Source organism: Adiantum capillus-veneris, chromosome 13, assembly GCF_014529385.1.
Source record: "Adiantum capillus-veneris isolate H3 chromosome 13, ASM1452938v2, whole genome shotgun sequence".
NCBI lineage: Eukaryota > Viridiplantae > Streptophyta > Polypodiopsida > Polypodiales > Pteridaceae > Adiantum > Adiantum capillus-veneris.
The window spans coordinates 69367183-69380070 of NC_140943.1; the positions used below are offsets into that span (position 1 = coordinate 69367183).

The following is a 12888-nucleotide window of genomic DNA, read 5'->3' on the forward strand; positions in this document are numbered from 1 at the left end:
ATTGAGTGAATTTGAGTGAGTGCAAAATCCCTCTTCATCACATTGTTTGTGAGAAGCCAAAGATACTACCTATGAAGACAAGACGGTCATGGAAGGAGCCAAAGGAGCTCACAAAGGAAGAACCTATGATCTCGAAGAAAGCAAGGAGGACAAGGTGATTCATACATCATCATGAAGGTCAAGAGGACAAAGCCGTCAACAATCTTGTGAAGGAAGAGGCAAAGACTAACTTGCACAGAAAATCAGCCACGTATGTGTATGGAGATGGAGTTTATCAACATGAAAAATCAATATTTTCCAAAGAGGAGACAATCAAGTTGGATCAAAGCTACACGAAGGTATCAAGGAAAATACCAGCCATGAAAGAGGCAAGGACAACTCTTCAAGGACATGGATACTACAACATTTTTTGTAGCCAAAGTTAGGGAAAGATGAGCATCTCTTGCCCACATGACGTGCAGCAAGAGGATGCCACTTGTGCCTTTCTCCAAGCTCATCTTGAAAAAGAGTAAAAGCAACCACAATGATGAATTGTTGCAGGTATGAGATGCAAGCAATGAAAGTGTTTGCATGAAGACTGCAAAGAGACAAGTTGGAGATCGAAGAAAGAATGCCCATCTCACACAAAAGAAGGCAAAGAAGTATGGTGGAGAATGGAACCCATAAAGCAAGCTTGGAGAGACCCATAAGGACTAGATCAAGGACTCTTAAAGGAAGGACATGGATGCTTGAAGACGTCTCATAGGAAGGAGAGAAGGCAAACCGACATGAAGTTTAACAAATCAAAGTTGGAGGTCCACAAAAGACACTCTCAGTGAAGAGCTCATCTCATTTACAACATGGAAGCAACAATTAGCATGATGGAGCTTATAGACTAAGGGAAATCCCATCATTGGATCGAGGAAAGGTTCATTAAAGAGAAGAATCCTTTCATAATAAATTTGTGTAATTTCATTTCAGGAATTGTCAAAGATGCTGCAAGAGTTGAGAGAAGGTGTTGGAGATACAAGCTCACACCATCTCTCCTCATTAGCAAGGATTATTTGGAGATGATGCAGAACTTGAGGGAAGGTGTTGAAGATGCAAGTTTAGATCATCTCCCATCTTGTATACTTCTTAGAGATGTTCTTGAACTTAAGGGAAGGTGTTAAAATATGCAAGTTCACATCATCTCTATTAAATAAGTGAATAAGAGCTAACGATGAAGGCATGATGGAAGTGAGTCAATATGGACTCAAGTATGATATTATGGCATGAGGATATATCCCCATGTTCATGGATTTTAACCCATCTACATGTTAAGGTTCTTTACAACAAACCACCTAGAAGACTACTGAGAAGTACCTAAAACATAGGAGCAATTTCAAGAGGTCTATAGGAAATTGTAGGAGTGATATCAGCCACCTAGAGAAGTGATCTCGTGGAGCAAAGAAGTTGCTCTAATAAATATGGACTACAGTTTGGTCAAAGGGTTTATCCTTAATCCACTCCTACCATTTCTAGTAGGAGTGTAACTAGGGTTTATCGTAATTCCACTCCGACCATTTCTGGTAGCTCTACAGCGATGAAGGCACCAAATTGGCTGCCTACAGAGCTGCAGAGCTGCACACACAGGAACTAACATACCAACTTGGGAGTGACCTACCAAGAGATACAACCATGATCTCTTAATGAAGTGTAAAGAGGAAATGTTTTCCTTATCATGGAGGATCTACCTACCAAAGGAATCCCCAAACGGAGGAATCATCTATAAATACTACAACAAAAAGGATGCACTGGTCCCTTTGTACACAATTGTACCTAGGAGTACCCTAGTGCTTAGAGCCTAGTATTGGTGCTTAGTTCCAAGATGATATTGGGCTAGAGAAAGGATTATCTTAGGTAGTGAGCTTAGCAAGGTGGTGAAGTGATGCTATTGGGAAGTACACTCACACCTGAGCATCAGGAAGAAGTAGTGAGAGACATTGTGAGGCAATAGATTATCTTGTATAGAGTGTTGTTAGTTGGGAAAACACACTCATTGTACTTGAGGACTTTAGCCTCTAGCTTGGGTTTGGGGATCATCCATTGAGTCTCTCCGAAGTACGTGTACTGTGTATCATGGGTACTTTATAGTACTACTAGGGTACTTCAACGCATCTTTTTCAGATGGTAAAAAGTACTTTAAAGTACATGTTTGTGTACTTTAAGTATTCAAATTGTATCTCACAATAGCTCTCTGATTAATACAACTTTCCATTATAATATATCATTGTATCTCTCATATTTCAGTTGTGTTCATCTGCTCCGTCTCTCACATATATCTTGGCACAAATATCCCTCTCTCTTTCCCTCATATATTTTTCACACGGTATTAGAGCCTTCACATTTTTTTGCACAAGGTTCATACGGATGACAACCCTATAGATGCTTTCACAAAGAGCCTATCCTCAGAGTGGTTTTCACAACGCATGGAGAAGATGGGTGTACAATGAAGCCATAAGATTGCTTCACATTTGTAAGACGTACATACATAGGCCACTTGGGCTATGTTGGCCTTCAAGTGGGAGATTGTTTCAAGCCAATTGTCCAGTCACTTATCACATTGATCATACTAACCTTATCTATTCTTTTGACCATATAGAACAATAAGGACTAGTGAGGTATTCCAATCCTCACAGGGAGCTCCACCAACACTCGATGTCTGCTCTTCTTCTCCCTCTCACTCCACATGCATCGCACAATGTTTACTATAGGGAAGCAAGCAATGGGCTACCAAAAGTGCACTAAGAACATATGCAAAACCAAAAGGCTAGGGCTACAGTGTCTGCTTCATAGTAGTAGAGGGCGGTTCCTCTCCAAAAAGTTTGGAGACAGAGGGTGATCCATGACAATGATGGAGATTTATTTTCTTGGGATGCATTGACCATAGAGTATGCCAAATAAGGGAAGGGTAAAGATGCTCTAGATTGTTTGAAAGAAGTTGATAGCACATGCATCTCTCTAAATACAATCACTTTTTCTTGCACCTTGAAAGTATAAGCTATTTGTACCATGGCAATAGGATACAACGTGATAATTCTAGAAAATATTGTTGGCCAATATGCACACCAAGTTCACTATTCTCTAAGTGGACATAGATAGTGAATGGATTATAGGACTCACTAGTTTACATTTGAGCCAACACACTTACCTCTAAATGATATAATTGATGTATCTACTAGTCAATGCTCTTACCACCCTGTTGACATAGGGGATTGGGAGCCTCTATGTCACTTGATTGTGTTTGAACAATCACTCTAATCTCTAAGAGACATAGATAGTGGAATAACTAAAGAGTTTACTTGATTATTCATGTGCTAACTTTCTTTACCTCCAAGTAACTAAAGATGTCATGCCCATTAGTGATAAATTTTCACACTCTTGAATTTCTCCCATACATGAAGCTTTTTGTTGTAGAACGGGCAAGGCAGAGTGCTCCACAATGGCTATCATTCAATAATATATTTGATTGATATTCTATCAATCCATATATAAATATATTGATCGGTAATGTATCGATTGATATAATATAACATGTATATATCTAACACATGTATAACTTGGAAATTTGCATTCTAAAGGTTTTATTCATTTGTTTTGATTATTCCATCAAATAAATACAAGGCAATGATTGAGAGACTCTATATCTCACTCCCTCCCTCTCTCCCTCCCTCTCTCTCTCTCTCATGAATGCATGCATTATATTGGACTAAATGACTGATCATTCTCCATTACTAAGTCAAGCCTAAAAGTTTTTTCTATTAAGAAAATACTCTTTAAAACATGTGTAATTTGGGAAAGTTTGAAATTCCCCACATGGATTCACTAGACATGATTTCCTTCAATAGTTTTGAGTTACTGTGGAGTGCAAGATGTTATAACCAAATGTATACCAATAGAGATTTGTGTGTTTCACCTACATCAAAACCAATAGAAATTTGGGAAAGAAAGTAACGTACCGTCTTTTGCAACCAATCATGGGTAAGAAATAAGAATATTGAGTGGATGATGAGCAGAGCATATACAAGAATGAAGAGGTGGTGAGAGTACCAAAAGGCATTGAAGCCTGTAAATCTGTGCATGGGCCAAGGAAGCTTAAGGATGTTCCTGCGTGATGATCGGGATGCAAGTAAGTAAGCTATAGCCATGAGGAATACCATGAAAATCCCTGTCATCACCTCGCTTGTCGATACGATTTCCCCATATGATGGTTGTTGGTAGCCAAAATCTTGGCCCAAGGTTGCATAAAAGAGAAATGGGTTTGCATTTGCAATACGAGGAAAGTCACATGCTAAGTGAGCTCCCCCATGTACAATAACACCAAGCACTATGGCTCCAGCAATCAACTGTCCAAGCAATTTAAGCAATGAGTCTTTGATAATATTTCTCATTAACAAGCATAGAAAATGAAACAAAATGATTCCGTTTCTCTCAAAAGAAATGTGTTTAGTCTCCTACGTGCATATAGAGCAATTTAAATTAGCATGGAAAGCATGCTTGTGTGTTTTTGTATGAATAATTGCGCAAAATATGTGACAAGATTGAAGGATCTTAAAAAAAAAAAAACTCTCTCATGCTTCGCACCAGCTAGTTTAACAGGATTCTGCCCACACACACACACACCGATGTGTCGCAAGGGTTGAACCATAGTGGGCACGCTTAGAGCCCCTTGCCTTAACCACTAGGCCAACTCCCCTTGACATTTTGTGGTCCTTAAGCAACATGATTGTTGGTTGTTAACATCATGTTTTGCCAATACCCTTCAATCCTACTCCTTCCTTGTTGTGATATTTGTGCTTGTGTATGAATTATCATGAAAATTTAAATTGCCACATTTGTATATGGATTTTATATTTTTTCTATAGAGGACATATGCACCAACTGGCACACACCACACAGCCTCCAAAGGTGCAAATTTTTTTAGGGAAATGCTTATTAGCACTACTTGGACCTCTACATCAATAAGTGTGCATGCATGTTGTGTGCAAATGGATATAAAGAACATAGAAGATAGCATTTTTCAAGAAGGATTTGTGCCTTGGAGGAAAACAGTTCCGAAGCCTTGCACTACTTATCTGTACTCAAATTGTCAGATTTTGTTTCTTTAGTAAGATCTGAAAGGCTAGGAATTGCCGGGTCTTTGATAGAGACCTCTTTGTGGCTAGATTTTCAGAGATTGTCCAAGAAAGTAAGGAGTTAATATTGGTGGTAGGTAAAAGGCAAAACTCGAAGGACTGGCTTAGGGAGACTCTTGCCACTCGGTCGAGCCTTGTTGGGTAAAGGACTTGGGTTCTAGATGTTGCTAGGGTCTGATGTAACCACTTGCCCCTCAAGGCTCGGCATGAGCTTGAGGCTATTTGTATATTTCTTGGTGTCATGCTAATACAATCTCTCACAATTGTGAGTTTTGTAACAAAGAGAAAAGGAAGATCAAGGAAAAGTATGCAAACCTTGTGAAGATTAAGGCTGTCATCAAAGGGGAAGACATTGCCAAGGAATGTTGAGCGAAACCAAGTAATTGTGTTGCGACATACAGGTAAAAGTACAAGAGCCATATTGAGCTTCAATGTTTCAGCAGCACCTTTGGCTGTGCAAACACAATATCCCATCACCTACATTTAGCACATCAATAATAATCACTTCTCACATCACATCTTGATTGGTTATTCCTAGAAGTTTTGGACAAATTCTTACATTGATTCCCACATTGTGACTTACCTCAACATCATGAGCTTCTGTGAGGGAGGCAATGCATACCTGGCTAGGTACGATTGGGGGTAGGGACTGCCGGCCCGGTGGGGGGCCGGTGGTCCCCTGCCCCCAATTGTACCTAGCTAGGTATGCGGTGCCTCCCGAGCAGAAGCTCATGATGTTATGCATTGTATGAAAAACATTGAAAAAGACTCCGTTTTCCTACATGAGGGACCGGCTATCCCCTGCCCCCAATCGTATCTAGCTAGGTATGCTGTGCCTCCCGAGCAGAAGGTCATGATGTTATGCATTGTATGAAAAACATTGAAAAAGACTCCGTTTTCCTACATGAGGGACCGGCTATCCCCTGCCCCCAATCGTACCTAGCTAGGTATGCGGTGCCTCACGAGCAAAAGCTCATGATGTTATGCATTCTATGAAAAAACACTGAAAAAGACTCCGTTTTCGTACATGAGAAAATTTCTAAATCTTCTTGTGAATTATCTATTAAAAGAAATTGATATTTATGGCAAATAGGTAGAGGTACAACCTGAAATGCAGCATGGCTTTTGTATTGGATGAACTTCCATGTGAAGAGGGCAAACATGATTGCTAGCCATAGGGTCAAAACCCACCATCGTTGCCATTGGCTTTGAAAATGAAAATTGAATTTTTCCACTAACTGGCACATGGGCCTTGCCCAATTGTAATAATGGACACTTGATGACGGACCAATGTGCATGTTCAATGTTTGGCTACGACTGTCATTTGACTCAAAGCCCTCATGAAACAATGCTTCCAACTGTGATAGCTGATGTCAAACAATTATAGATTTTTAAAACTATAAACTAAATTTCTTACTTGTTGGGTTATTTCATTTAAGAAAAATCAAGCTTCTGCACATTCTTACCTCAATGTAGCCTTTATTTTCTCGATCAAGTTCCTCCATTATCAAAGCTGCATACTCCTCTGCTTGTTCTCTCATCATGGACAATTTGTTGGCTGATGCACTCAATAGGATAACCTAATTCATTCAACATCTCATCACTGACAAAATGTAGCCATGTTTATACTATTGGGGGATGCACTATGTAATCATGTTAATGTATAACGTGAGTTCAAAAGGAGAGGTTTTCAAAAAAGTGAAAATTTTAGGCAATTTAACAAAGATACATTTAAATAAGAGGTTTTTATATTCAATTTTGAAAAAAAATCATGAAATAAGGGATCATTTTATTTATTCAGACATGTTAAAAGAGAGATTTTTGTAATACTTCGTGAACGCACGTTATATAAGGGTGTACTAAACAGTGAACCCCCCGAGAAAAAACTTCTAAAGGTCTAGTTACCTCTTTAACCTCCTTTTCTGCAATGCGTCCATCAGAATCTTTATCACATCTACAGGTGAGAAAATTGTGTTAATGGCTTATAGTGTACTTCATTAAGAAGCTATACAAAAGTGAAAAAAACTTGTTGACATGGTGTTTAGAGAGAGAAAGAAAGAAAATTTGAGAATTAGTTAAGGAATAAGAAGTAAAAACAAGAGCCCACATGTATAATTGTAGAGATTATAGTTTTAATCTTCGATAATGTGTGTATTAGGGTCCGAAAATAATTTTTTGGTTAATACACGACTTAGAAGCTGAGAAAGAAGACTCAAATTCAGAAAAGGATGCAGAGACTCACAAGTCAAAAAAAATTTGGGTGCGAGCATGGAAGCTTCGATCTGAAATTTGAGCCCAATACTTGGCAAGGTCTTCTTTGGAGATCCACTTCACTTTGTCAATCCCAAACCTTCTTCTTGTCAATCCATCCAACAATTCCACTGCAAACTCCTTTGACTCTTTCATCCCTAATTTTATGGTCAAGACAAAAATCTCATTTGAAGTGCAATTAAACAGTCCTTTTTTGGCAACAAATTGCTGCCCAATAATAATGCATAGTCTCTACCACAAGAAGTTTTGGACAAATTCTCACAATAATTTCCACTATTGTGACTTACCCAACATCATGAGCTTCTATGAGGGAGGCATCGCATACCTAGCTGGGTACGCTTGGGGGCAAGGGACCGCCAGCCTAGTGGGGGGCCGGTGGTCCCTTTCCCCCAATCGTACCTAGCTAGGTATGGTGTGCCTCCCGAGCAGAAGCTCATGATATTATACATTGTATGAAAAACATTGACAAAGACTCCGTTTTCCTACATGATAAAATTTTTAAATCTTCTTGTGTACAGTTAAATCTTCTGAGTATGTTCCAATTATGCAATTGTATGCATGCTGCTGATTAGGACCTAGGACCAACCAACATTCTTGTTATTTTACTCAAGTTTGTCTATAATTAACCAAGGGGGGATCCATATAATGATCATTACCTAGCTCTTTCTGCTAAATTGTGTAATGAGAACCAATAGTGCTATACAATTTGTACCTAAGGGGGATTTCAAAATGCTACACCCTAGCAATTTTACGGCGGTAATCTATCTAGAAACCACACTATGAATACTCACAAAACAAGCATATTGGGACACATTTTATGAAGCAATTGTTAGTGTACACATCCCTTTTTTTGTGTGGCAATACTCATAATCGTGAGTGGATTATATTAACAAACCAAAAGAACTACAATGACTAGTCATGCTCGTGTCGATCCATGACATCTTCCAACAACCATCAGTACATCGGCTATCAAGGGAACCACCCCACGGCAACTGTAAAACAATTACCCATGTGGCTCCAATATTATTGCAATCACAACCTTGTTTCACTCTTCAGAGTTTCTTCATTTCCCAATGGCTATAATTATTAGTGTACACATCCCTAATACATGCAGAGTGAGAGAATGATGACAATCGAATAGAGATGTATGTATTGCATTAGAATGAATACCTAAGTGGTTTATTTTACACACACACATACAACATACACAAACACATGCATGTACATAATTATGGATGTCTATGTGCATATGCACAAGCATGTAAGTATACTAACAAAAAATAATGTATACTATAGTTTTGCATGTATCTAAATTCAGCTATTGTTTACGCACCTGCTATCCAAACTGTGCATGTTCACATACCGACATGAAGAGGCAAAAGATAATTAAACGCGGGAACTTAGTAGTGGACAAGCTATAGGTAGGGAGCTTCTGGAGGGTACCTCACATTTTTACTTCCTAAAAAAAGAGCAAAATACCCGAAAATGGATACGGTGCCCATAAAAAAATAAATCCTAATGGGTTTTTGGGGTTTATCACAAGGAGTAAGGTATGTTACAGGCTAGAGTGCAGCGTGCCATTTGACAAGCAATAACATGTTTGCACAAGGGATTTGGGCACTACCATCATTACACATTATCATAATTGGACACATCATTAATGCTTGTTTAATGTTACATAAGCGCTCAATTTTTTTTAATTTTTTTAAAACCATAAAGGGCGAGAGAATTATATTTAGAGAATGGTGGGGAAGAAAGTAGACAAACCATCCAAAGCTATGTTTAGAAGCCTCAAAAAGAAGCTTGTAGGGACTAGAGGGACATCCACTTCAGAGGAGGAAAACCTTGAAGTGGCCAGAGACCACTACGCTGAGCTATTCAGCCCTCCAGAAGCTCAAGCGCTCAAATGTTTTAGACAACTTTGGCTCCAAACCTCATTGAATGTTTGACAATTTCTTTTTGGGGAATTTGAACTCATGCTAATGATTTGCTTTTGGCTTTCTACATCTCTAGAAGTCTCTTGTAAAGGGTTCCCACACGAGAGCTCCTTTTGTAGGGATTTCTTCACATCCGCAAATTGAGCAAGTTCCCATCAAGCCCTCTTTGTGCACATGACCATGCTTGCACTATAAAAATGGCTCTCTAGAGCCCTTATATTGAAGCGGGTTGCAACATCCAATTATTTCGCAAGTCCTACTTGCATGGATTGGATGTACTAGCAGGTGAAAGATTTTGGCCTCGTCAGCTGTTCTTGCCGCTGCAGTTTAGCGTAGGAGCCTTGCGCAGGGCTAGAAAAATACAATTTTCCAAACCAATGAAAAGAAGGGCAAACTTGAAATTCTCCAGGTTTGTTGGTCAAAATTTGAAGCTTTTGCCGGTAATTACACTAAAACTTATGTAAATATCCCGATTTTCTTAAAGCCAAACTCAAAATCTAACCGGGATTTTACAATTTCAGTCGGTTAAAATACACTGGACCCTAGGTTTTTTAAAAACGCTGGCCTTGCGGTGCTTGTCAATTAGATATTAAAGGTCTATTGGGATGGTTCCTACGACGTTAAAAACTTTTGTTGTTGTCAAGTGTGTTTGATTGAGTTCAAATCGGTCTTAGAGGTCTACGACGTTATAAACTGGCACGGGACAATTTTAAGGCAGACAAGAGGGAGGTACCAATGCATGCCGCGAAGTCAGAGCGGCTGAGGAGGCAGGAGGAAGGGTCGGCGAGGCGTTGGAAGCGCGTTTCTACCTCCCGCCACAGCTCCTCTGGGTCGCGGCCCTCCGTGGTGCGGCTGATGAATCGCAATCCCTCCAGCGCCTGCCCCGTCCGCGACTTCGATTTGCCCAACACCGGCGCCACCGCCTCCCTCGCCGGCGACGCCGCCTCGTAGTACCTCTTCTCCTTCCTCATTTGCTCTTGCAAGCTGTTGGCCCTGTTCAAATAATGATTCTTCATTCACAGGCCATTCACTTGCATACATAGTCCTCTCTCTGAGTACATATTTGTGTATGTAAAACGCATACCCGGGGCTCCGCGGCGGGCTTAATGCAGGAATCTTCGATTGATCGTAGCTCGTACTCGATATCTCTGTTTTGTAGTTCCGATGATCGATGTCATGTCCGTCATGCTTCAAGCTTCGGAGGGAGACATTGTCAGGTCGCACATCCAAGGTGAGTTCTAGCACAACGCGCTGATTACCGTGTCGACCAATGTGCGCATCATCATTGGCTTCCATGTTGACATCCTCAAATTCTTCATCGACACAGCTTGCATGCCAATGCACATTACCATAGTCGTCGTTTGCTGCATTGGAGTTAATTCCACATTCGACACTAATGCCGAGTACGTGTTCTTGGCTATCAGCTCCAGCATATGGTATCTGCAAAGTTCTCTTCACAGGCTCATACATCTTTTTGCAGATTATCTCACAGGCTCATACCTCTTCTCGAGAGTCGTCGCACAATGCTCGGCCGAAAGGTACAGATAATAGTGCTTACTAATATTAGTGGGACAAGGTATAGTAGGACAGATATTATTGCCTCCTAATAGTGCTGAAAATGGGACTAAATGTACTGCTTAATTAGCCCCAAAGAGGTTCTAAAAGGCAATGAAGGCCTTGTAAAGAAGAGGGGTCTGTGTAGAGAGAGAGAGAGAGAGAGAGAGAGAGAAGTGAAGGTAGTGCTTAGAGGTGAATTGCATGTATTTGTAGAAAAGTGGGGTCTCTTTGTATTCCTGATCAAATGAATAGAGCTGGTAAGTGAAGAGAAGAAAGAGTGTGTGAAGGGGAAAGATATACTAGAGCCACCAAAAACAACTCCAACCTACCCTCACTCAAAGTGAAGTGCCATTACAAGCATCAAGAGTTTGTGAGAGAGAGAGAGAGAGAGAGAGAGAGAGAGAGAGAGGCACATAGAGTTGTTACATATGAAAATCTCTCAGTTTTCCGATGTCAAATCGTAGTATGTTCTATTCAGTCGAAGTTCCGGAATGCGGCACTCAATGGCCAATGGTTGTAGTTGTAACCTGTATCTCTCTCTCTCTCTCTCTCTCTCTCTCTCTCTCTCTCTCTCTCTCTCATGCCTCCATGGCAAAAAGAAAAATCAAACAAACTTGGACCCACACACTATGTTCTTTTACCAAACTTGGGTGTCTGAATTTCAAGGAATTTGGCTGCCCCTATCACTCCTCACCACGTGTGTAATCACAAACACTCACACTAAAGAGGAGGTCATTTTTTGGTGGAAATGGATGTTTGAACTTACAACCATGTTATGAGGACTCTAGCATTGTGTGGTGTGCAATTCTTTTGTAGAATGCATGATGGTAATAGCTTGCAATTGGTGAGAAAGTTGGGTTTGACAGAGGGCTACCATGATAATATGTAATATACCATGACTCAAACTGTTAACAGATCACTTGATCTTGTTGGATCATTTTGATTGCTATTGGTTGCCAGAATAAGACACTTCATCTCTCTCTCTCTCTCTCTCTCTCTCTCTCTCTCTCTCTCTCATGAGCTTCTATTTTTAGTGATTCCTTCCCAAATGCATGAGCATTTTGCCCCCCCCCCCCCCCCCCCCCCCCCTCTCTCTCTCACACGCACACACTCTATGAGAGAGAGCCCCGATCCAGGTTTAGAGAGAGAAAGAGAGCTTGAAATTTCGTTGGTGGGCAGAGGAGAGAGACTTTTTGTAGGTGAGCTCTAGTGGAGTTGTACTGTTGTAGTTGTTGGAATAGAGGTCGTGATCGTGAGATGGGTTCTGTCTCTCTCTAAAACACTCTCTCTCTCTCCACACACACACAATAGAAATAGCAAAATATTACCACGTCGAGATCTTCTTGCTCCTTAAGTCCTCTCTCTATTTCTCTCACACACACACACTCTCTCTCTCTCTCTCTCTCTCTCTCTCTCTCTCTCTCTCCGTCTCTCATTTCTTGCACTAAATCAAAGATTTGATTGACACACGGGGTCCAATTGGGTGCACGTTACTGCAGATGTGGAGCCAATGAGGGCGCTCCAGCTAGGCCTTAACTCTAGTAGTTGCTTATAAGTTATGTAGTACACAATTCTTCTTCTAAAGCTTATAATTAGGCCTAGTACACAAAAAGTACCTAACTTGCTCTTGTTTGTGATCGCTGTCAAATTATGTATTACAACTTGTTTCAGTGCACAAGAAGCCTCTTTTTTTTTTTTTTGCCTGCAGAAGGCCATAGTGAAGTGGGGTGGAGTATTGGTACAAAATGTGGGCCGTGGATGTAGATTAGGCGGAAGGTCGACAAGTGGCCCCTTTATGCATGAAATTAAGGGTTTGCTAAGGCTCGTGTCTTTTCGGCTTGCCTTGAAGGCGGGCGGTCTCTGCACCGTGCCCTACGCGTGCGTGGGTGCATTGATGCTGAGGGAGTTCGAAGACGACACTTATGTGCAGGTTTGGTTCGCTTCAACAAGTTGTGTGTGCGGCGCAC

General features: G+C 40.7%; 1 protein-coding gene across 1 annotated transcript in view; it reads right to left on the reverse strand.

Moving 5' to 3' along the window:
- Positions 1-11255, reverse strand: part of LOC147444216 (respiratory burst oxidase homolog protein D-like) — a 38316-nt gene extending 27061 nt beyond the window's left edge. Inside the window, exons 1-8 of the mRNA XM_086526913.1 lie at positions 10449-11255; positions 10098-10357; positions 7399-7564; positions 7062-7110; positions 6623-6736; positions 6263-6523; positions 5472-5633; positions 3981-4367 (exon numbers count right to left, since the gene is read on the reverse strand). Of these exons, the coding sequence (XP_086383039.1) occupies positions 3981-4367; positions 5472-5633; positions 6263-6523; positions 6623-6736; positions 7062-7110; positions 7399-7564; positions 10098-10357; positions 10449-10834 (1785 nt within the window). The 5' untranslated portion in view covers positions 10835-11255. The remainder of the gene's footprint in view (positions 1-3980; positions 4368-5471; positions 5634-6262; positions 6524-6622; positions 6737-7061; positions 7111-7398; positions 7565-10097; positions 10358-10448) is intronic.
- Positions 11256-12888: the final 1633 nt, after the last annotated feature.